Here is a 24,712-nt window from a genome sequence, read left to right on the forward strand (position 1 = left end):
CATAAGAAAATTTACATATGTGCCTATTAAAAGTTACCAAAAAAGTGCGGGGACGTGAGGACTGGCCCTTCAAACGGCTATCCTCACATCCTATTGATCCACCTACCACCCGATCTACCTTTATAGGTAGACTTGTGGTGGTAGGTTCCTTTTAAAGCATATGGGAGCTGGGCCTTGAATACCTTAGATTAGCCGCTACACAGCAGATGGAGACGGACGCTTCGGCCTTAATCTACTGTGTAGTGGAGGCAGTCAAGAGCTGATCAATAGAGGTGATCAGACCCACCGTTCGGGTGGCCACTCATGGCCGCAGCTACTTACTAGGGGTGTCAATTTGTTGGATTGGCTGCAAATATTTCATTGTGGCTGAACCCCAAACATCGGGTTCAAACACTGGTGATCAGTCTTAAAAAATAAATAAATTAATTAAAAAATGTGCAGCTTAGACTTCCCAATTAAGAAAATGGGCAACTTATACGCTACAAAACTAGGTGATGGGCTCCAGTTGCCCCTCTGTTTTAGTTCTCTTTGTATGAAGGGGAACACCCAAGCAGAAGGACATTGGCTGCCATAGATAATTCCCTAGAAACAGCACCCCTTTCTGTTCACAGGACAAGTCTGGTACTGCGGTGAATGGGGCCCGATTTGCAATACCAAAACACAACCCGCTGAATCAGAAACGCTTCCAGCCTGCGGTTCCCCTCCCTGTTCGTGTTAATAGGTTTTTCCCTCTTAAAATTATTTATTTTCCGTTTAAGTAGCTACACGGCTATAAACTCACCGAAGCGACTCGTTGAAGCGCACCGTGGCGGCGCAGTGGAACACTATATCAATGGTGTCTATTAACATGTCCTGGTCTTCCTTGCGGAGGTCCAGCTCAGGCTGCGTCAGCTCACTGCTCACCGCCACCAGCTTCTGCGCACACTGCGGCTGCTCCTCTCGCAACCTGTCAAACAGCTGGAGGGAAGAAGAGAAGCCATTACTGACAGGTCCTAGCAATAAGAGTAATAACATAAAAGGCTGCGCCTCTACACGGATTTCTGAAGGTCAGGAGGGGGGGGGGGTACGTGTGTAAAGAATTTGGGCGCAATTTCACATTTCTCAGCTTTGTTGCAAAGACCATATAAATTGTAAAGAAGATGGAGATGAACAGAGGAGATTGCCAAAAATAACTCCGTGCTGGGTCACTACCCGGTCCCAGTCCTAGATGGGAGCGGCCTCCTGACCTTTGTAGGAGAAAAGGGGAACCTTCAACGTTGGCTAACCCCTGCCGCAGAAAGGTCATAAAAGGGTTGTACAGAGTTTGCACGTTATTCTGTGGATAAGCAGATTGGCGAGGGTCCGACTGACGGTATCCCCAAGCATCAGGAGAACGGACCCCCAACAACACAGTGAACAGGGGTCTCAATCATTGATGAATTAGAGGGCAAAAGTGCATTCAAAACTATAGAGAGAACTGAACGCTGTGCTCAGCAATTTCCTGCACTCCTTAAGGAAGAGGACAAATGCTCAACCTGCAGCTTTCATTCACTTAACCCCGTTCTCAAGAACCGCAAAGGTCCATTCTCATGGACCCAGCAGTCAGACCACTGTAACCCCCCTATCCCGTAGAGGATAACAATCAGCTGATACAACCGCTTTAATTTTTGAATTCTACGTTCCTCTATCAGTCCCCTTAGAAACAAATTCGCAACTAGGTCTAAAATGTTTCTCCAAAGGACGGGCCCCTACACCGCCAGGCCCTGATTGGGCAATGCAAGACTGGGAAAGGACGCACCCCTAACTGGTTACACCCACTTGTCAATTTATTCAAAGATCGAAATACAGAATAGGGCCACAACATTATGGTTGCGATACTCCCTACACGCCTGTGATGTGACCAGGAGACGACGCGCCAATGTATTGCTGAGACCGCTTTCATTTATAAAACAACTGAAAACATCACAATATCCAGGGAAGACAAACGCAAAAGAGCGGCCGCGATCGTTCCTCCGTAGGGAGAGCGTGTCAGGGGATACAGATCAAATTTTCACTATATAATAAGCAGCATAACCCCGGCTGCCCCCAGCGTCAGGGAGACGTGAATCAGATCCGAGCGCCTGCCAAGGACCCGCCGGTGACGCTGGTGGTGGCGGCCCCAGCGCACAATGTCACACACCACGGAGATAAGATACACAAGGCTGCAGTTTCCTGGCGTGATCCGGAAGCTTAGTAGATTATTGGCGTCTGGGTTATTCAGACTGAATAGGAAAAGGGACATATATAGCCAAACCGTTTGTACGGGGAGAGGCATCCAAATACACGGAGGGCACACGGACCCCGTCTATATGCAGGATACCACTGTCCTCACTGTGGGGAGCAAAAAATATCCACATCTAGGGTGTTCAGCCTTAAAGTGAATGTATCACCCCTTATACAGGATCTGTCAGAGTCTAACAGCTGGAAGCCCCTCCGATCACTACAGGGATCCCGCTGTCACTCGGATTGGGGATAACAATAATAATAATTCCTTTATTTATATAGCGCACACAGATTCCGCAGCGCTGCACAGAGCTTGTCACATCAGTCCCTGTCCCCAATGGGGCTCACAATCTAATCAACCTTCCAGTACGTTTTAGAGTGTGGGAGGAAACCGGAGAACCCGGAGGAAACCCACACAAAAACACGGAGAGAACATACAAACTCTTTGCAGATGTTGACCCTGGGACTTGAACTCAGGTCCCCAGCGCTGCAAGGCCAATGCTAACCACTGAGCCACCGTGCTGAACTGAGAGTGACTGGTGGGACCACCCTTTTAATCTTATGGTGATATACAAGTAATATTATATCCTTACTACACTTTTATCCTTTGACCTAAAAGTTATCCCTTAACAACAGAAGAGCGGACATCTAGTTCATTCATGGTGGTCTCAGTACTGGGACTCCCATAAACCAAGTGAACTGGGATCCATTGTACAGTAACACATGAATGGAGTGTTAGGTCGAGCGCACACACTGCCTCCCATTACAGTGTAATGTACTGAATGGAGGAGTAGTAGAATACTGCACTATTAATAAAGCAGCAAGCCCCATGTGCAACCATCTTCTCTATTCATTTGGGGGTACAACGGGCCCACTCCAATCCGAAAGTCACTCGCTATGCTATGGATGACTTTTTTGGGACCAGACAACCCCCTTTAAGTTAAGAGATTAAACCATTGGACTATATAAAGTAAAAAAAATGTTGTACTCCTGTTTCTTTAATACATCCTGAATATTTATAGGACACCAGAAGAGGATAAAACTCACAATATCAATTCCGGGTCAATCCCCCTATTACTTATATATTAAGATTCTTTATGACGGAGACAAAGAGCGAATGGCGTACAAAGGCCTCAGCGCTGCGTCTTTCCTGTCCCCCGAGCTCGTTACCATGACAGACAAACATCGCCACCGGAGGGGAGAGGATCTCACGGGAGACATCGCTGCCCTAACCAGCCGTGTAATCACCACATAATAGGACGTGTAATTATGGAAAGGTGAGGAGAGGTTACCACACAGGAAAAACACCAAATCCCCATCACCCCCGCGCCAAAGGGACGCATCCATCCTGCCATCAGGAGAATGAAGTGTAGAGACCACATCCAAATCATCTTATATGGGACCGAGGTCAGAGGTCACATTTTTTCCTAAAAAGAAACAATACACAAAAATACATTTTTGAGGAGTATTTTTAGCCTAGGAAGAGTATGAAATTTTCAGTAATACAAATATACAACTCCTGGACGTCTGTAGTGTGAATAGACGTCTATTTATACAAGAAATCCTTACGCCCTCCGTTTTCGGTGCCAATTTAGACACTTTTAGTAATTATAAATCGTGCATTAAATAAAGACATTTTCTAAATAGAATTTCAACCTGCAGAGTGCACTACAGCTGACGCCGGCCCCAGCTGAATTTTTATTTCATTTTTTTTTTTTGGGGGGGGGGGGGCATAACTCTTTAATTTATCAGCCCCCAGTCACAGTACAGGATCGAGGGTTTAGTGTGCATGTTCCCACAGTACCATGGGTGCAGGCAGGGCTCCCCCGCTCTTGTAGGGTCATGTGACCGGAGCACTGCTGTGGCACATGACCTTACATTAGGCCACGAGGCTGTAGTTGTGATCGGATAGCACTGAGCCCAGCCGACAGTAGCAGAAGTGCCCTGTGCAGATTTATACACACAGGGCTTTTTGAGGAAGTAAAACTGCCTGTATACGCGTCTATTAATTTTACTTTAATTTACTTTAATTATGCAAATGAGCAACAGCAGCTCTGGGGAGTGTTGCCAGTGCCCCGACGTGCTACGGGGCTGCCTGTGAAGCTGCAGCATGGAAGGGCTCTGTTAACAACCCTAGAGCCCTTCTGGCTCATTAGCAAGAGGGTCCCATTATAATTAATAAGGACGAGGAATGTTGAGCATGCGACCTCCCGCTCTACTCAAAAGTATACAAGGGTCCGAAATTGCATAGCGCAGCATTCAGATATCGCCAGCCTTCAAGACAGCGAGTAGGAGATACCCAGATCTGTGCTCGGCAACATAGTTTTGAATGGCGCATGCGACCTGGTGGTCCATCAATTAGTGAGATTAGGACCCCTGGGATCAGTGAGATTCTGAATACAAACATGACAGATCAGACGTGAGATCAGTAACATCCTTGCATCTTGTTATCGCTGCATCCAATGACCGAAACTCCATTGATTAAGGCAACGCACAGACATATCAGGGTCAGAGGTTGATGAGGTTGCGCTACCTACCTTGCAGCTCATCATTTCAGCCACCCGCTCCTGAGGCTTCTGTTCCGCTTTGGGTCGCACCAGAACATAAACTGCCTTGATGCCCGGGCAGGATCTGAGCAACTTCTCCAGGAGAACCTTTCCCATGAAGCCGGTGGCCCCGGTGATGAGGACATTCTTCCCTCTGTAGAATTCTGGGATGGATATCATGGTGAACCTCAAGTCCTGCAGATAGGAACAGAAGAAGACGATCATTAGTAGTAGTAGAGCAAGACAGATACTGACAAGAAGCCATATATAATCCACTGACATGTCATAACCCTACCAGGCCCGCATCCAGCTCACCAGATGGACTTCCCGGCAGTGCAAACACATTACTGGCTGATCAAATTACCGAAGTACAAGAGCGAGTCCAGCCACAATCACACACACACGGCGTAATGCATTAGAAGGGGCAGATAGAGTCATTTCTATAGTCCAGGAAGGTAAATATCAGCTGCTGAAAAGCAATTTGCATAAAAATATATATTCTCTGCTTCCTGTTCCACCTTAGCGCCGCTGCTTATCTGTACTGCCGAGATTAGCTACACGCTGCTCAATCTAATGACCTGTACTGCTTCAGAGCCTCTGCTCCTTTCCTGACAAGCAGGGCAAATAGGCGTTTCTATTGGCCAAGGATCACTGTGCAGAGTCATGGCTAAAGGGTGAGCGGCTGAGCATGTATTTCTCTAATAGGGGATGCGCGCTATCCCCACCCTATCCAGAGGGGATGCGAGCTATCCCCACCCTATCCAGAGGGGATGCGAGCTATCCCCACCCTATCCAGAGGGGATGCGAGCTATCCCCACCCTATCCAGAGGGGATCCGAGCTATCCCCACCCTATCCAGAGGGGATCCGAGCTATCCCCACCCTATCCAGAGGGGATCCGAGCTATCCCCACCCTATCCAGAGGGGATCCGAGCTATCCCCACCCTATCCAGAGGGGATCCGAGCTATCCCCACCCTATCCAGAGGGGATCCGAGCTATCCCCACCCTATCCAGAGGGGATCCGAGCTATCCCCTAACCACATGGTCCTGCTTTCACCGATGGGTGGAGCGTCAGGGTGAGCAGGACTCCTGCTGCTCCATTGAATGCTATGGGAGTAAGCACCGCGCTAGGGTAGCTTCGACCCATAAACAGTGAATGGGTCAATAGGATGAGTGTTCAACCTGCCGTCCCACCCATCAGTGGGAATGGAATCCCCCTTTCTCCAGATGTCTGGCGCTCCTAACAGTCACCAAATCAGCTTCTTATTCCCATGGATAGGGGCCAACTAAAACTTGGGGCAGCCCCTTTAAGTCTGTTAATTCAGATGGATATCCACATTGCTCTAAAACAATGGGGGACGGGGGCGTGTTATAAATTTTGTCAACAAAATCTAGTGTTCCCTCCAAGTTCTGGATAGTTCCGCTTCCCCGGCCCCTGTAAATGAGACTTTTTAAGCTTTCATTGTATCAAGGGGGAAGCATGAAATCTGGTATTGGCTTCATATAAAGATACAAGAGGAAGTGGTGCGGCGCGGGTCACCCCCACCCATAATACCACTACTTCCTATCCGTACACAACACGTTACACTTACTAACAGGAGCGGAACATGAGTAATGGGGGGGACGGGGCAGCACAGCCCCCATTCCCATCTTCATTCCTTATTCCCATGTAATATGGGTTTAAGGGGTTAATCCCATTCCAGCAAACTAGTGTTATGGTTTTTATGCTAAAAAATGATAAATTCTTCCAATATACTTTATTGATTGCTCACAGTTTTCTAGATCTCTGCTTGCTGTCATGCTATAGAATATTGAGATCAGAAAAATAATAACATGACATTCTCTATAATGGGAAAACCCTTTTAATATTTGGAAGAAGGTTTCTCCAGCAGCCACAACCCAGCGACCCAATCCCCTGCCTTAGCGAAAAGCACTGGAGAGGACCCCGAAACTGGACTCATTGGGGATATCTGCTGGACTACACGTCTCGTGAGTCACCGCCAATCCCCCCCCCTCCCAACGCCTGTGCAGGATCACGTTCTCCTTTGATGGGGAGCGGCGGCCGCAGGGTCGTCCAAAATACACTTGGTCGTGAACCAAAAGGGTGGAGAACGCTTCATATTTTCCGATCAAACTAAGCAAATATAGAAATCTTTCTGCTTTGTTATTCTCCTGCGTTACACCAGGTGCTTATATCAGTCACAGGGACGAGGGGGGGATAGCGGGAGACCCCTGCGATATATATCTATTATCTGTGGTCCGATACATGACGTATTATTCTTAAAGGAAATCCACCATGAAAATCCATCATGATAACCCAGGGGCACTTACCCATAGATCCAGGCACTGTGACTGTGGTATCTTCTTATATTTCTTATCCATGGCCCCCTTCCTTCTAAAATCAACTTTTAGAAGTATGCTAATGAGCCAGAAGGGCTCTAGTGGTGGTACTAGAGCCCATTACATGCTGTAGCTTCACCGGCTGTCACACTGTCTCCCCTCACCTGCTGTCATCTTACAGCAGCAGGGGGAAGTTTCAGCACACAGTGGGAGAAGTAAAATGCTCGTGCACAGTGTAACAGCCTGTGAAGCGACAGCATGGAGGGGCTTATGCAACACCCCCCAGAGTCCTTCGGGCTTATTTGCATTATTTTAAAATTAATTTTGGAAGGAAGGAGGCCGTGGATAACAAATATAAGAAGATTACCACAGTCCCGGTGCCTGGATCTATGAGTAATGTCCCTGGTTTAATCGATGCACAATGTTGATGGTGGATTAAATCAGCTTTAAATCGAGAGCCAAGAAGCAGCTTTGACACTGCCCTGTATACGGCTACGCATGCCGTCTGTAAACATACCTATGTGAAATTCCAGTATGAGTAGCTGCAATCCCCCCCTCCCCTCCATCCTCCTGCCCAATATTTATGACCTAGTCAATGTCAAAAGACTGGACAACCCCTCTAAATCCCTCTCTGCCAAAACCAGTCCCGTCTAATCCAGCAGCGGCTGCAGCGAGCGGTCTAACACTTACACAACGTGACCGCTGGAGGTACAGAAGGTCCATGACCTCTCACACGGTTGGGTCAGGTCCTCCAAAAATCACCCGTTGTAGATGCCCCGACACAACTCAGCGCTGGCCTTTAACCCTTCCCCTTCACCCTCTGGAATCTGGGCTAGGAAGCAATCCATGGATAAGCGCAGCTACTAGAGACAGCTAACATGAGATAAGCCCGGGGAATCTTATCAGAGTAAACTACTATCTATCGATTAGGACAAACAAATCGGGTGCTCAGACAACAAGTGGAAGCCATAAAATACTGATAAGGGGAAAAAAAAGCTCCATAAAACCCTTCCCCCGACAGACAGAGCCAGGAGAGAGGGGTATGATACACGCTGGTACAGCCATCCCGAGGGGAGGAAGACAAGGGCCACTCTGTATGGAGCCTGCGGCCGTTACACTGTACCCCAGACAGACTGCGCTCTGAGGACAGCTGCCGGCTCAGGGAACTTTGCTACAATTGTTGAAAAGTTAAAAAAAAAAAAAAAAATAGTAGATTTTTTTCCTATACAGAGAATGTAACAGAATAAAAAGTAACAGTAAAGTATCGGCCAGACCTCTCCAAGACCTAATTAGACTTTATAGATCTGAAGGCAGAACCCAGAAAGTTACTTTCTACGGCAAGAAGAAAGGGACATAAATGTAGTAGATTTAAAGGAAATTTACCATCCAAAAGATCCATCCTGATAAACCAGGGACATTACTCATAGATCCAGGCACCGGGAGTGTGGTAATCTTCTTATATTTGTTATCTATGGCCTCCTGCATTCTAATATCAACTTTTATAATTATGATAATGAACAAAAAGGGGGCGGGCCTCTTACTGGGCAGCACGGTGGCTCAGTGGTTAGCACTACAGCCTTGCAGCATTGGGGTCCTGGGTTCAAGTCCCATCCAGGTCAACATCTGCATAGAGCTTGTATGTTCTCCCCGTGTTTGCGTGGGTTTCCTCCGGTTTCCTCCCACACTCCAAAACATACCGGTAGGTTAATTAGATTGTGAGCCCCATGGAGACAAGGACTGATTTGACAAGCTCTGTGCAGCGCTGCGTAATCTGTGTGCTCTATATAAAGGAATATTATTATTCATTCTGCAGCTTCACAGGCCGTTACACTGTGCAGAATGTGGCAGAATCAGGAGACAGTGTAACAGCATGAGAAGTTACAGCACAGATGGGCTCTGGTAGAACCCTTTTGGCTCATTAGCATAAACATACAAATAGATTTTTAGAAGGAAGTCATGGTGCCTGGATTTATGAAGAAATGTCATTGCTTCATTTTCAGGATGGTAGATTTTGCTGACAACACTAAATATAACGATCTGCAGAAAGTAACATCTTTCTATGCTGGTCCAATAGGTCGGGTCCTAGTTTCCTGCATTCGGCTGATGGACACGTAGGGCTGCTGCATATTTAAGGTCCTTTTTGGAAAAACGTATGCAAAACGTATACCTTGGTTTATGGACCGAGTATGCACAAAGCGTTACAGCGCGTTACATCCGCTTTTATGCCTATATAGGGATGTTACAATCCTTTAATAGAAAAAAAATATTCTTAAAAAAAACGTATAGGTTTTTAAGAGTAAAAAAAAGTATGCAACCGATATTATGCATACGCGGAAGAGAAACGCGTGGCCAAAAATGTATCCGTTTTTGCTGATTTTTAAACGCATATTTGTTGCAGAATATGTCTGGCGGATACAAAATTACGAGACATAATTACCCCCGCTCCTCCATACCTACCCACATGCCCGGGTGCCCTTATTCCCTGGACGCCTATTAAGACTAATTCAGCCATGAATAACGTGAGGCTCTAATGGGTCAATTACATCGAGACGACCAAAACAAACAGCAACACAGATCATTAAATGTGTCTACACCCAGAAAATCCATAAAGGAAGCGAACGCTGCAAAATTCTCTCTCTTCTGGGACCTCGGGTGACCTTGGTCGGTCACGTTAGCCGCCAGTCTCGCCTACGGATATTCAACCTCGGTACAGATTTATCAGAGCCCGGTTTTCCTGACACACTGTGCCAGATCTCCTGCATAGAGGGAGAATTATACTATAGATTTGTGTCTGCAATGCATGTAACCACCCCCCAGCTTAAAGGGGTTGCACCCAAGCTGAATAGTGAGAGTCCCATCCCAATAAAGAGAACAGTCCCCCAACAATCTGGAGGATGGGAGTCCCATTCTCCAGATCATGGGGGTCCCGCCAGTCGGACCCTGATCCATACGGTGAATATACAACAATTAGCTGGTCCAACCTTATTAAAGGGACTTTCCATACTATTATGTAGCGTTTCACCTCTACCCATTACTTTCCAGCCTTTGCCTCTCCGCTGAATCAGGCTGATCAGGATGAGCAAGATGGAGATTTCTATGTAATCACATTTTACGATAGAAAAAGCAAGCGCTAGCGACCGCACAGAGGCCCCCGGGAATGCAGGACCTCTGTCCTCGGGTGACACAAACTTCACAACAGAATCAAACTTTGTCCTCAGACGACCCCACATTGGGTTATATTCACCCGCTTTTCTGGGCACGATCTCAACTCTGTGTCAAATATTACTTTATGTCCGGGACGGGCGACAAGAGCAAAGTATTCCCTGTGGGTCGCTTACAAACAACTGGTGGGGGGAGGGGGGGAATAATCGCTGCTCAATGTCACTGGACCCCAAAAGGTCATAGGGTTTGTCAAGCATCTGAAAAAAAAAAAATAGCGCCATATTGTGTGCGTTTTGGGTCAATGGCAACTTGCTGCAATGTCACATCCCAACTACAGCACCTGTACAAAGCAGGGGGTCCGCCCCTGTAGCACTTGCAGGCAGATTTGCATACCCATAGATAGATGGTCACCTCTTCATTGCTTCATCCGTCTGTGGCCGTAATGATATGTTCCTGTATTGTTCAAGGGTCACTCCATAGTATTACTAGATTGAGAGGATTCTTAGGAAGCCCTTTAAACCCCATCTGTGACAGGGACACATCCCCTTTAACCAGGCTGTGCCTCTATCAGTAAGTGATTCACCATCACAAGACGGGCACCACTGGCTCCTCCACCGGGACTGGAGCCAAATCTGATCTTGACTGATGCATCACTATCACCCCCAGACAGAACATTTCCTAAGACGTATCTCACACCTGGAACATTTCTAGCCCTCCGCCTCACAAGAGATTTTAAAGAGGGGTTTCCCATCTCAGGGGGTTAAAGACATATCCGCAGGATAAATTCTAAACGTTTGATAGTTGTGGGTCCAACCTAGTTCCGCTCATCCGCTTCTCATGGCCCCTTCTTCTAGGAAAGTGGTGCTCCTGTACAGCTCCTCCCTCCCCCACTGATGTCAGCTCACCAGGCACCAGTTATCAATATTCTGGTCTGGAATATCCCTTTAATTATCTCATTAATAATTGCGCGTTATCCCCTACATAAGAGAGAAGAACAATTTGATCAGTGGGGATCTGACTGCCAAGACCCTCCCCGTCCCTTCAAAATCATGAGAATGGACCACCAGCAATCCCGAGTACGGGGGGGTCCCTGATGGAGCGACAGGTTGTTCATGCATCTAAATCAGCCCATTGTACTGTGAGCACAGCGCATGGATATCTCTGACACTCCCAGTAACCTATGAGAGGTGAGGAGAGACCCGAGCGCTGTGCTGTGCTCCGGACGCTCCCTTAGTATTGAATGGAGTGGAAGCTTGTATGCTCGTCCTGCCATTTGTAATAAGTTCTTACGGGTCTATTCTCGTGATCATCAGTCGGACCCTCCATTGAGCAGATTCTTTGGACAGGGGATAACATCCAAACTTGGTACAACCCCTTCCAATTTCTCATTATTCCCTTAGTTTATAGGAATATTCACAACAAAAAATCCAGTTCCCCTCACTCCTCCACACACCGGACACACTTGCCTTGGATCAGTTTCCATCTCGAGTAGCCGGAGGAGACTCCCAGCGCCGTCCTAAGACGTCATTCCCATTACCTGGATGCTGGAGTAAGACATTACACCCCCCTGGTACCCGGCTGCCGTCCTCATGAGAGATACAATTGTGTATGTAATACATTCAGTCACTGAGTTCCTTCACTGCAAGTTTAGGCAAATAACTGGAGGGGGGGGGCCTCCCTAAGTGGCGGCTTAGCCGATGGTGTTTGCTTTCTGCTAGCGTTGCGATTGATGTCAGTTTAGGCAAAGCTCCAAATGTTGTACAACACGACGATCCCAAAACATTAAAAATTCTGTGTTTTGGGAGCGCAGGCGCCTGTAAGGTGATCCCCTCCAGAGACCGGGGCTGCCCTGCACTTAGATATAGCGGGATATCTAGGTTTTACACCCATCGTGGTGAACAATGCAGGAAGATAGGAAACCGGAGACGGGCAACGGGGGTCGGATCGGGATCGTATTATTACTGTGTCGATATTCGAAGTAGACTACGAGTTAGGATCGTTTTACAACTAGTGACCCCTTACACGTATTATTTGGCTGTGTAGGGTTATCATGTATCTGTAGGATATCAGAAAACCCCTTCCTTATCCAGATTATAGGATACATAAACTCGCCTCCGGATCGGACATGTTCAAACCCAACAGCCTGATCACTGCCCCTCCAAATTCTCACCACATTGAAGAAAACCCCCTCCACCCAAATAAGTGATCAGACAGCACGGGTGTAACTAAACAAGAGGCGAGTTGAGCCTCTGGCCTCAGGCAGCACCAACTGCAGGAAGGCATTAAGATCAGACAATTAAAAATTGTCAAAACACTGCATGGAGAACTCGTATACTAAAAAAAAAACAACATAAACATATTAGCAAAATAGAAATTCTATAGGACAGTGATACAGAGTGCACAACCTACAAACAAAATCAAAGTTTCAATCGTATTGGCGTCCTGAGGACACCAATACAATAGAAAGAAGATTGAGAGATTTGGATTATAGCTTCCTTCCAGGGTCCCCTGAAGAGGAAGAATCAGGGGACCCAGAGCAGGAGCTCCATGATAATCCATCTCTATCCACACCTTCTCGTGTGGTCCTGGCAGCCAAGGAGGTGTCGCTTTAAGGCCTCATTCAGACTGCCGTCTGAGGGGATCTATATGTCCCCATAGACTGCAATGGCGGCCCAGCGGTGGTACGGTGCACACGTGTGTGGCACCTACCCGCGCCGTACACAGGGAAACGATAGAGCATGCTCTCTTTGCCCATGTCTGCAGCCATGCTCTGCTGTTTTCCATGTAGGAGTCACCAACTTCTCTCCAGCACCCGGCGGGCATACCACTGTGCGAATGTACCCTAAAATAGTACTGCGTATAGCATGTCCATGGCTGTCTTGGACCCCAGGAGGAAGCCTTGAGTCACGTCTAGCAAATTCTATGCTGGGGTAAAGGCCTGGGTGCCCACAGAAAGGGTTCTGAGTGCCACCTATGCCCCGTGTGCCATAGGTTTGCCACCTCTATAGGATAATATGCTTCAGGGAGAGTTGAGTGTAGTTTTACAATCCGCTGCGGTAACACAGGCTACAATTTATTAGCAAATCAATATCTTCATGGCTCATTGTGCCGACTCCTCAGCTGTGCACACGACGGAGAGGGAGTCAGTTATACTAAATGGCTGTGATGGACTATGTGTCATCAATGTCCCATCAATCAGGAGATGACCACCTCGCAGTCCTGGGATTACTAGGGCACGGGTGCGCCACACTTGTCCTTTCACAGCTGCCTCTCCGCCGGGTGCCGAGGAGTAAAGCCGATAAAGAGATTTAGGACTGGAGTTACAGGTTGGATGGGATTGTGTAATTCCTGGAAAGTGAACGTGATTGCAAAGCTGTGGCCGTGACTCCGGGCCATTGCAGCGTGTCACACCGGAGAACAGGAGCGTGCCCAAAGTTTGGATTACAAGTTATAAAAGTTTACCGTGCAAAAAGGGAAAGTTGGTTCATGAACCTAAAGATGCCAAAAGATTATATTGATAATCGGCAGCTTATTACTTTCTCTCTATGGTCTTGGTTTTAAGGACTGATGCAAATGACCCTGAGGGGCTCTAGGCTGCATAGGTGTTAAAGGAAACCTACCATTTAGAATGGTAGGGGTAAGCTGTAAGTACCGAGCACCAGCGCAGGGTGAGCTCAGGGTGAGCTGGTGCCGGTACTTACTTTCGTTAGTGTTATAAACCGCGGTGTCGCGGTTTTAACACTTTTTAAACTCTAGACCAGAACAAGCTTCGGCGCTGCGTGCGCACGATCATGCGCGCGCCTACATAGGAAACAGCGGAGATGCTGCGCGCGCACGGTCGCCCGCAGCGCCGAAGCCTCTCCTGCTCTAAAGTTTAAAAAGTGTTAAAACCGCAATACCGCGGTTTATAACACTAACGAAAGTAAGTACCGGCACTAGCTCACCCTGAGCTCACCCTGCGCTGGTGCTCGGTACTTACAGCCTACCCCTGCCATTCTAAATGGTAGGTTTCCTTTAATGGAACCTGGAGCCCCTCCGGCTCATTTGCATACAGTACTTCATCCTGGTGGTAGATGTCCTTTAAATGCATTCACTTTTTTTGTTTTAAAAGGATGTGGGTCACTAAGTCACCCACAGAGCCAAACTTTAGACACCACGTAGATGGGGGCGCCATCATCTTCTCGCAGCCTAACTCCCCCTTAAACAGTCCAATTGGTCCATGACTGGGGTTGGTGACAGAAGGTAATCCTCCAATAATCATATTTTAAAGGGACATGTATACAGATTGTTTTCCGCTCACTGCTCATGGGAACCAGGGTCACCATTATCAATATCAATAGGGTTGTACCACTCCACTTCAGATTCTTATCCCCATGATAGGAGACAACGATCCAATTGATTACCATTCACCTGCTGTCACCCCGTTGGGGGTCCTGTTCTCACTGGCTGATGGAGCGGCAGGTTGAAAATGTGTCCTGCCACTCCATTCAATACTATGGAAGTGCCAAGCACAGTGCTCAAGTTTCTCTAAGCACTGAATGTCAGTGCAGGAGATACCCAAGTGCTGAGCTCAGCAATTTATTACACTACCATGGTAATGAATGGAGAAGCAGGACAAATAGTTGACCTGCCACTTCATTAATTCGTGAGAGCAGACCCCCAACAGGGTGACCGCAGTTGGACACCCACCAATAGGATCATTGTCTCTGATCTAAAAAAAAAAAAAAAAAAAAAAAGGGATAAGAATCAAATTTGTTACATCAATCTTAAACTTACAACCTTATAGCCATCTTCCTTTTAAAAATGTCATATCATAGCTGAGATAACAGACGTACAAGGACAGCACTGAGCAAAAGCCTAAAATATATAATACATCATAGGATCTAGTGTTATGCGCCTCCTGCTCCATTACTGGGGCGTTATTTTCACTATAAACGTTACTAATCCAAGAAATCCTAAAAAAAGAGACACAGGAAATAATAACAATAGTAATATAAGTATTTAAGCTTAATGTAAGCAACTTAGGATCCGGCATTATGGCAGAGCAATGGGCTCAGTTTAGGATTGGAATAATAGTAGTATGCCGAATATTTTAGGTCTAGTTTCCCACACATTCAGAACAGAGCCACAAGCAGATGAGGGGAGTGTCATTTTTGCGGTCTGTCAGCACTTGCTAAATATATATTATACCCCCCCCCCCACCCACACACTAATGGGGATTCTAGATCCTACACCAAGTCCTAAACTATTTGGGGTGCATATTTCAATGTGAAAGTCCAGCATGAACAGCTCAGACGTGTTTGGCTACTGTGTCAAGATCCAAAAATGCATCTGATGTATACAGGGATCCCAAGAATTCCACTACATACATCCGATTTATGGAGTCCACCCCCCGCCCCCTATAATTGCTAATGTATAATCATTTCGAAGAAATAAAGGTTCATCTGATTAAAACCAATGCAGGCTTGGGTGGGTACATGGCGAGATTTGCCCAGTATACACAGAAGCAACTTTGGATGTGTAGATGCCAAATGGCATGTCAAAACTTTTGGCAATCTCCATCATCCAGATTTATACCTATGCATCTCCATGGTTACAGACAACATACTTAGTAGCCTGAAATGCTCACAACCTTCGACCACCCCCCTCCCCCCCCCCCCCCCGATTCTTCTTGGTCAAAAAGTGACTGATGGAAAAAAGACCGTGACATTACAGGTGTCAGACTACACAAAGGTTTTGTAGTCTGTAACCAGGGTAACGCAAAGGTCTTAGATGGAAGATGTATACACAAAACGGCAGAAGCTTTTTTTTTTTTACATAGTACAATTGCAAAACTGCTTCAAAGAAATCTACCACCAAAACTCATCCTGATAAACCAGGGACATTACTCATAGATCCAGGCACCGGGACTGCAGTAATCTTCTTATATTTGTTATCCATGGCCTCCTGCCTTCTAAAATCAAAATTTTATAATTGTGTTAATGAGCTTGAAGTGCTATAGGGGGTATTACCAGAGCCCTTACGTGCTCTGGTTTTCATAGGCTGTTACACTGTGCTGGTGCCTAGTGTAATCTCACAGCAGCAGAGCGTTTCAGCACAAAGAAGGAGGGGAATGCACTTGCACAGTGTAACAGCCTGTGAATCTGCAGCACAGAGGGACTCTGAACACCGGCTGGAGCTGTTTAAGCTCATTAGCATAATTATAAAAGTTGATTTTAGAAGGAAGGCGGCCATGGATAACAAATACAAGAAGATGACCACAGTCTCGGTGCCTGGATCTATGAGTAATGTCCCTGGTTTGTCATGTAGATATTTTTTCATTTCACACGCATCAAAGCTGCAAGAAAATAAAAAAAACGTAGCAAACGCTTCACGTATTCTCATTGTCAGCCGTCAGTTATTATTTCCAGTAGGAGAATCCCGATAAAGCAATACGGCTACGGAGTCTGTGCAAACACAGATAACAAGAGGCGCGCTGAAGAGCCCTCCTCCTCCTCGCCAAGGATTATGCTGGGAATTTCAGGGACTGATAGAACGGGAAACAAAAACACGGCACAGTCAGCAAGAATAAAATTAATGTCACATCTACAGCAGCGGCTGCGCAAATGTCTGAACACCGCCAGAGGGAGAGGATGGAGGCAGGATCCCAGGTGTACACACTCATTTAAGGAGTCCCCCTTTAAGGCTTTGTAACTACAAATACTGACCGGCTGCCATATGACAATACCTTACCATTGCATGTCACTAAGGCTACATTCACACTAATGTATGGAGGACGTATATATACGGCCGACGTATATACGGCCGATATACGTCCTCCATAGAAGTCAATGGGCGCACGGCGCCCTACGGGAGCACCGTACCGCTCCGTACCCGGAAAAAGATAAGACCTGTCCCATCTTGTGTCGTAATACGGCGCCGTGCGCCATTAATTCCTATGGAGAGGGGCGGGGGTGAGCTGCGCTCACCTCCTCCTCCTCTCCCCGTGCACTGCCGTTGCCCGCTACGCTACGGTACGGGCGGGCAGCGCCAGTGTGAATGTAGCCTTAGGGTGATGCCACACATGGCGTCACGTTTTTGGTCCGTTTTTAAGCATGCGTTTTCAGCCAGTTTAAAAACGCATCAGTTTTTGACCATTTGTACCAATTATCTTAATAAATAATAAACAGGTTGTAATCTGCCATACGCACGGTAAACGATCAAAATAGACGCGTTTTTTTAAACGGACTGAAAACACATGCTTAAAAACGGACCAAAAACGCCATGTGTGGCATCACCCTTAAGGGCTTCCTTCGTCCAAAAACAGCACTTCACACTTGGCCATGGTCGGTGCCGGTATTACAGCTCAGCTGTAGAGAGATGAATGGAGCGTCGTTGCAATACCGTGCACCACCCATAGTCAGGGGTGAAGCGTTTGTGAAAAACAAAGCCCCCATGTTTTTCAACCTCTGGACATTCCGCTCTAAACTGCGCACTACACTTGGCTAAGTCTGTAAGTGTTCATTCAGTATAAGGTTCCTGCACCAGGCAAGAACTTCTACCCAAATATTGGGGTGAACCCACAACAGGCCAGAGGCATAAGCAGTAGCCGACCCTTAGTCAAAGCCTGCAGATCAGTCCCACGAAATGCGATCGCCGCTCACAGTCACCACGTATTGTAACTTCCTGGGAAACAGGCAGCTGTGTAAGGTCCTACACTCTGCAAGGGGCCGACACCTCGGGCGTCTCCAGGGTGAATTCTTCTGCAGTGAAACCTGTAGAGATCAATCAGACGACTGGCGGCTCAATGTCATCGCTATTCGAGAAGTTCCTCAAATAGTTTAAGAACTGAAATTTGCAGCTTTCAGAAGCAAAGTAGCGACTCCCAAGTAACTCAAAGGTAACGGTGGCGCAGGGCACAACCTTAAAGTCAACTTAAAGGGACGGCTCATAACCAGCAATCATTAGGATCGAGAGTCTGCTTTTAGTACCACACAATATGCTTAAAATAAAAAAAATAACACTATATTTGGACCCATGTCATCTCAATGCCTTACAAGTCACACAAGAATGAAAATATATATATATAGGACTGGACTCCTAGATACAGGGAGTTCCTGCTTCCCCACTGTATTCATCATCTGCTGATCATGTAGGGAAGCAGGGAATCCTTGTATGTTATAGCACTACAAGTCCAATCCATCCCACTGTCCGTAACAGACTCATGAAGTGGTGAAAAGTCCCCTTAAAGGAAAATGGAAAGCCCCCACCGCGGTAGGAAACAAGAACCGTGTGTTCTCTGCTCCGGCACCTCCATATTTTTTTTTTTTGGATGCTCTGGGGGAATCACTTCCTCCAATTATCCGCTTCACTTTTCCAATGGGCTTCACTTTCGGTGTCTGACAAGGCCAAAAATAGGCCGAAGCAGCTCCCACAACCCCCCTGGAACTGGAATTGGGGGCGCAGGCTAGAAAACCAAAAGGAATGTGAGCCGGACCAGGAAAAGTAGGCGTTTTGTTTTCCCTTCCCAACCTGGGCTCCAGCCATATTCCTAGTTAAAACCCTTTCAGGGTGATGCCACATGTGGCGTTTCTGGTCCGTATTTAACCATGCGTTTTCAGTCCGTTTAAAAATGCAGTTTTTTTACCATTTGTCGGTTTTTTTTCTCAATTATGTTACTAGATAAACAGGTTGTAAGCAGCCAAACCCATGGTAAACGGTCAAAAACCGGATGAGTTTTTAAACGGACTGAAAACGCATGCTTAAAAACGGACCAAAAAAAAAAGCGCCATGTGTGGCATCACCCTTAGAGAATAAAGTTGGTGTGCTCCCAGCAGGACACCACCCAAATAAATGCCATGTCTGAGCCCGGCTTCTCCCAAGGAAGCCAATCCCTGTGGAAATAGGGAAAAGTTCTAGAATAGGAAGTTTTGTGTTCCTCTCTGGCTTGTGCTGTAGGAGGAATTTCATCCGATATTACACTCAAGAGGACGAAGGAAATCCTTGAAACAGCGGCACGGCGGGTTTATTACCCCGTGTAAAGAATACGGCCAAGTAGTCTATTATCGCGTGTCAATATTTTATAATCCTCTGTACACAGACGGAACAACACGCCCCGAGGATAAACATATCCGACACAACGAGACACATGGAGACAGCGTGGGAGACTACAACTCCCAGCATGCCCAGCGTGGAGAGCCAAGAGGTCTACAACAAATAGAAAGAGAAGAGGGGAAGAAGAATGAGGGATAAGGGTCACATAAAGGCACAGGTGCACATCACACAGAGGCGGGCGGGCGAGCGAGCGGGAAACGGGCGACACTGAAGGTAGATTAACAAGTGAATGGAATCTTGAGAAACTAGAAAGTGGGAGGAGCCAAGGAGATGATTGACAGGATAAGAGTCCTGGGGGGGTGGGGGTCTGGAAAGTAGATCTGACCTACAAAACTGGAAATGTGACATACAGAAGGGAATGTAGTACAAAGCCGCAGCAGAGGTCAGAGATAAGCGGCGCACGGACACCCAACGACGTCTGGGGTGGGGGGGGGGGGGGGGGGGTTATAGCAATTTAGACAACTGGATATTTACTTAGTCGCTAAATGTCATGTGAACGCAGACACAATTCTAAAATTCTGCATAAAATCGCAGTCAAGCGATGCAGATTTCTGCAAATTTGGAATTTTGATGCAGAATTGTGCAGCTTTTTTTCACGGATCGGTGTGGGGGTCTGTAGGAAGCTCAGAACAGGTCCTGTACCTCTATGATAATGTAAATATTAAGGGGGGGGGGGTATCTATGACCATTTTTTCAGATCACTTTTGAAGTAACACAATGATGTGACCCTTTAATGGACTGGGGACATCATTGGCCGAACTTAATCTCTAAAAACGGACACACGACGCGGTTTTACGGACGCAAACATGGAGCACGGATCCGCAAGTAGCGTTACACAGCAGAGTTATTGGGGTTCTCCCAATTTCAGACCCCAACGTGTCCAAGCCACATGTCCAAGTTAAAACTTCATCACCAGACCCCAAAATATAGAAGACGGTCCCCCACAAGACGTCATGTGCGTTATCTACTTCCTCCTACGTAATAAAGGAGGCAAAGACGTCATTTGTCCCCATAATTCTCCGTGTAATGTGGTCACATGGGGGGGGGCACCCAGCTTTCCCAGGACCAGATACCTCCAGACACCATCCTTACATCGGAGAATGGGTAGAACACATGGAATTAGTGAGATTGTTCGGTGAATGGAGTTGCCCTTTAAGTGGGTGACAAGTGCTGTGCACAGGGAGGGGCAGTGGACCCTCAGGCCGGATGGAGGACACTTACAGCAGGATACATGAGGCCGCCATAAGGGGCTGCACACCCGCCCCTGGCGCTTTCCCGCCAACACTCCCGACCCCGACTACCGATTTACCTCCTGAGCCCCGGCGGCGGCAGCACTCGCTCCTCTCTCCTCGCCACAACTGACAGACACTCCAGCTCTCAGGCCGCGCTGCCCGCCCCGCCCACAGCCGGCGGCCACACCCGGCTCCACGCTGATTGACCGGCTGAGAAAGCACGTCACGCCACGTCATCCTGTGATTGGACGGATCTCGTGGTAAATGAAGACGGGAGGACCACACCCATCCGTCACCGGGGGGACCGGGCGGGAGAGCGGGCGGAGGATGCTGGGAAGAGGGAGGATGGAGACTGAAGGGTTAATGTGAGGAGAGAGAAGGCGGCGGGCGTGAGGGATTGTGGGGCGGGTGCCTCGGCAACCGTTACTGCGCATCAGGAGCGACTGGGACCTGTGTATATCGTCATGTGTGTGACGTCAGGGGCGGCGATGTGAGGTGACGTCAGGTTGCGGGGAGGGGCGGCTGCCGGGAAGCGGTGATGTCACCCAAGCACGAGGAGGATTCTGGGAAATATTCATAATGTCATCCATGATGACAGCCTTCTCACCCCCCCCATAATGACAGCCTCCTCACCCCCCCCCCCCCCCATAATGACAGCCTCCTCACCCCACCCCATAATGACAGCCTCCTCACCCCCCCCCCATAATGACAGCCTCCTCACCCCACCCCATAATGACAGCCTCCTCACCCCCCCCCATAATGACAGCCTCCTCACCCCCCCCCCCATAATGACAGCCTCCTCACCCCCCCCATAATGACAGCCTCCTCACCCCCCCATAATGACAGCCTCCTCACCCCCCCCCATAATGACAGCCTCCTCACCCCCCCATAATGACAGCCTCCTCACCCCACCATAATGACAGCCTCCTCACACACCCCCCATAATGACAGCCTCCTCACCCCACCCCATAATGACAGCCTCCTCACCCCCCCCCCATAATGACAGCCTCCTCACCCCCCCCCCATAATGACAGCCTCCTCACCCCCCCCATAATGACAGCCTCCTCACCCCCCCCATAATGACAGCCTCCTCACCCCACCCCATAATGACAGCCTCCTAACACACCCCCCATAATGACAGCCTCCTTACCCCACCCCATAATGACAGCCTCCTCACCCCCCCCATAATGACAGCCTCCTCACCCCACCATAATGACAGCCTCCTCACCCCCCCCCATAATGACAGCCTCCTCACCCCCCCCCCATAATGACAGCCTCCTCACCCCCCCCCATAATGACAGCCTCCTCACCCCCCCATAATGACAGCCTCCTCACCCCCCCCCATAATGACAGCCTCCTCACCCCCCCATAATGACAGCCTCCTCACACCCCCCCCATAATGACAGCCTCCTCACCCCCCCATAATTAATGACAGCCTCCTCACCCCCCCCCCCATAATGGCAGCCTCCTCACCCCTCCCCCCCATAATGACAGCCTCCTCACCCCCCCATAATGACAGCCTCCTCACCCCCCCCATAATGACAGCCTCCTCACCCCCCCCATAATGACAGCCTCCTCACCCCCCCCCCATAATGACAGCCTCCTCACCCCCCCCATAATGACAGCCTCCTCACCCCCCCCACAATGACAGCCTCCTCACCCCCCCCCCATAATGACAGCCTCCTCACCCCCCCCCCCATAATGACAGCCTCCTCACCCCCCCCCCATAATGACAGCCTCCTCACCCCCCCATAATGACAGCCTCCTCACCCCCCCCATAATGACAGCCTCCTCACCCCCCCATAATGACAGCCTCCTCACCCCCCCCCATAATGACAGCCTCCTCACCCCCCCCCATAATGACAGCCTCCTCACCCCCCCCCATAATGACAGCCTCCTCACCCCCCCCATAATGACAGCCTCCTCACCCCCCCCCCATAATGACAGCCTCCTCACCCCCCCCCCATAATGACAGCCTCCTCACCCCCCCCATAATGACAGCCTCCTCACCCCCCCCCCCCATAATGACAGCCTCCTCACCCCCCCATAATGACAGCCTCCTCACCCCCCCATAATGACAGCCTCCTCACCCCCCATAATGACAGCCTCCTCACCCCCCCATAATGACAGCCTCCTCACCCCCCCCCCATAATGACAGCCTCCTCACCCCCCATAATGACAGCCTCCTCACCCCCCCCCCATAATGACAGCCTCCTCACCCCCCCCCCCCCATAATGGCAGCCTCCTCACCCCTCCCCCCATAATGACAGCCTCCTCACCCCCCCCATAATGACAGCCTCCTCACCCCCCCCCATAATGACAGCCTCCTCACCCCCCCATAATGACAGCCTCCTCACCCCCCCCCCCATAATGACAGCCTCCTCACCCCCCCCATAATGACAGCCTCCTCACCCCCCCATAATGACAGCCTCCTCACCCCCCCCCATAATGACAGCCTCCTCACCCCCCCCCATAATGACAGCCTCCTCACCCCCCCCCCCATAATGACAGCCTCCTCACCCCCCCCATAATGACAGCCTCCTCACCCCCCATAATGACAGCCTCCTCACCCCCCCCATAATGACAGCCTCCTCACCCCCCCATAATGACAGCCTCCTCACCCCCCCCATAATGACAGCCTCCTCAACCCCCCATAATGACAGCCTCCTCACCCCCCCCCCATAATGACAGCCTCCTCACCCCCCCCCCATAATGACAGCCTCCTCACCCCCCCCCCATAATGACAGCCTCCTCACCCCCCCCATAATGAAAGCCTCCTCACCCCCCCCCCATAATGACAGCCTCCTCACCCCCCCCCCCCATAATGACAGCCTCCTCACCCCCCCCCATAATGACAGCCTCCTCACCCCTCCCCCCCCCATAATGACAGCCTCCCCCCCCCCATAATGACAGCCTCCTCCCCCCCATAATGAAGAGCCTCCTCCCCCCCCATAATGACAGCCTCCTCACCCCCCCATAATGATAGCCTCCTCACCCCACCCCATAATGACAGCCTCCTCCCCCCCCCATAATGACAGCCTCCTCCCCCCCATAATGACAGCCTCCTCACCCCCCCATAATGACAGCCTCCTCACCCCCCCATAATGACAGCCTCCCCCCCCCATAATGACAGCCTCCTCACCCCTCCCCCCCATAATGACAGCCTCCTCACCCCCCATAATGACAGCCTCCTCGCCCCCCCATAATGACAGCCTCCTCACCCCCCCCCATAATGACAGCCTCCTCACCCCCCAATAATGACAGCCTCCTCACCCCCCCCCCATAATGACAGCCTCCTCACCCCCCCCATAATGACAGCCTCCTCACCCCCCCATAATGACAGCCTCCTCACCCCCCCATAATGACAGCCTCCCCCCCCCCCCATAATGACAGCCTCCTCCCCCCCCCATAATGACAGCCTCCTCACCCCCCCCCATAATGACAGCCTCCTCACCCCCCCCCATAATGACAGCCTCCTCACCCCCCATAATGACAGCCTCCTCCCCCCCCATAATGACAGCCTCCTCACCCCCCCCCCATAATGACAGCCTCCTCACCCCCCCAATAATGACAGCCTCCTCACCCCCCCCATAATGACAGCCTCCTCACCCCCCCATAATGACAGCCTCCTCACCCCCCCATAATGACAGCCTCCTCACCCCCCCATAATGACAGCCTCCTCACCCCCCATAATGACAGCCTCCTCACCCCCCCCCCCATAATGGCAGCCTCCTCACCCCTCCCCCCCATAATGACAGCCTCCTCACCCCCCCCATAATGACAGCCTCCTCACCCCCCCCATAATGACAGCCTCCTCACCCCCCCATAATGACAGCCTCCTCACCCCCCCCCCATAATGACAGCCTCCTCACCCCCCCCATAATGACAGCCTCCTCACCCCCCCCCATAATGACAGCCTCCTCACCCCCCATAATGACAGCCTCCTCACCCCCCCATAATGACAGCCTCCTCACCCCCCCCATAATGACAGCCTCCTCACCCCCCCATAATGACAGCCTCCTCACCCCCCCCATAATGACAGCCTCCTCACCCCCCCCATAATGACAGCCTCCTCACCCCCCCATAATGACAGCCTCCT

The 24,712-nt window shown here is 49.5% G+C and overlaps 1 protein-coding gene across 6 annotated transcripts in view; it reads right to left on the bottom strand.

The window, feature by feature from the left end:
• The window catches only part of FAR1 (fatty acyl-CoA reductase 1), a 47,413-nt gene extending 26,406 nt beyond the window's left edge, over positions 1 to 21,007 (bottom strand). The window contains exons 1-3 of one of the 6 annotated variants that reach the window (XM_072118652.1): positions 20,603 to 21,005; positions 4,779 to 4,982; positions 782 to 957 (exon numbers count right to left, since the gene is read on the bottom strand). In XM_072118652.1, the coding sequence (XP_071974753.1) occupies positions 782 to 957; positions 4,779 to 4,982; positions 20,603 to 20,614 (392 nt within the window). In that variant the 5' untranslated portion in view covers positions 20,615 to 21,005. Of the gene's footprint in view, positions 1 to 781; positions 958 to 4,778; positions 4,983 to 20,602 lie in introns of all 6 variants that reach the window. The other 5 variants (XM_072118654.1, XM_072118650.1, XM_072118655.1 and 2 more) reach the window with 5 other exon arrangements.
• Between the last annotated feature and the right edge of the window lie 3,705 nt (positions 21,008 to 24,712).

Source organism: Engystomops pustulosus, chromosome 7, assembly GCF_040894005.1.
Source record: "Engystomops pustulosus chromosome 7, aEngPut4.maternal, whole genome shotgun sequence".
In the NCBI taxonomy this organism is placed as follows: domain Eukaryota; kingdom Metazoa; phylum Chordata; class Amphibia; order Anura; family Leptodactylidae; genus Engystomops; species Engystomops pustulosus.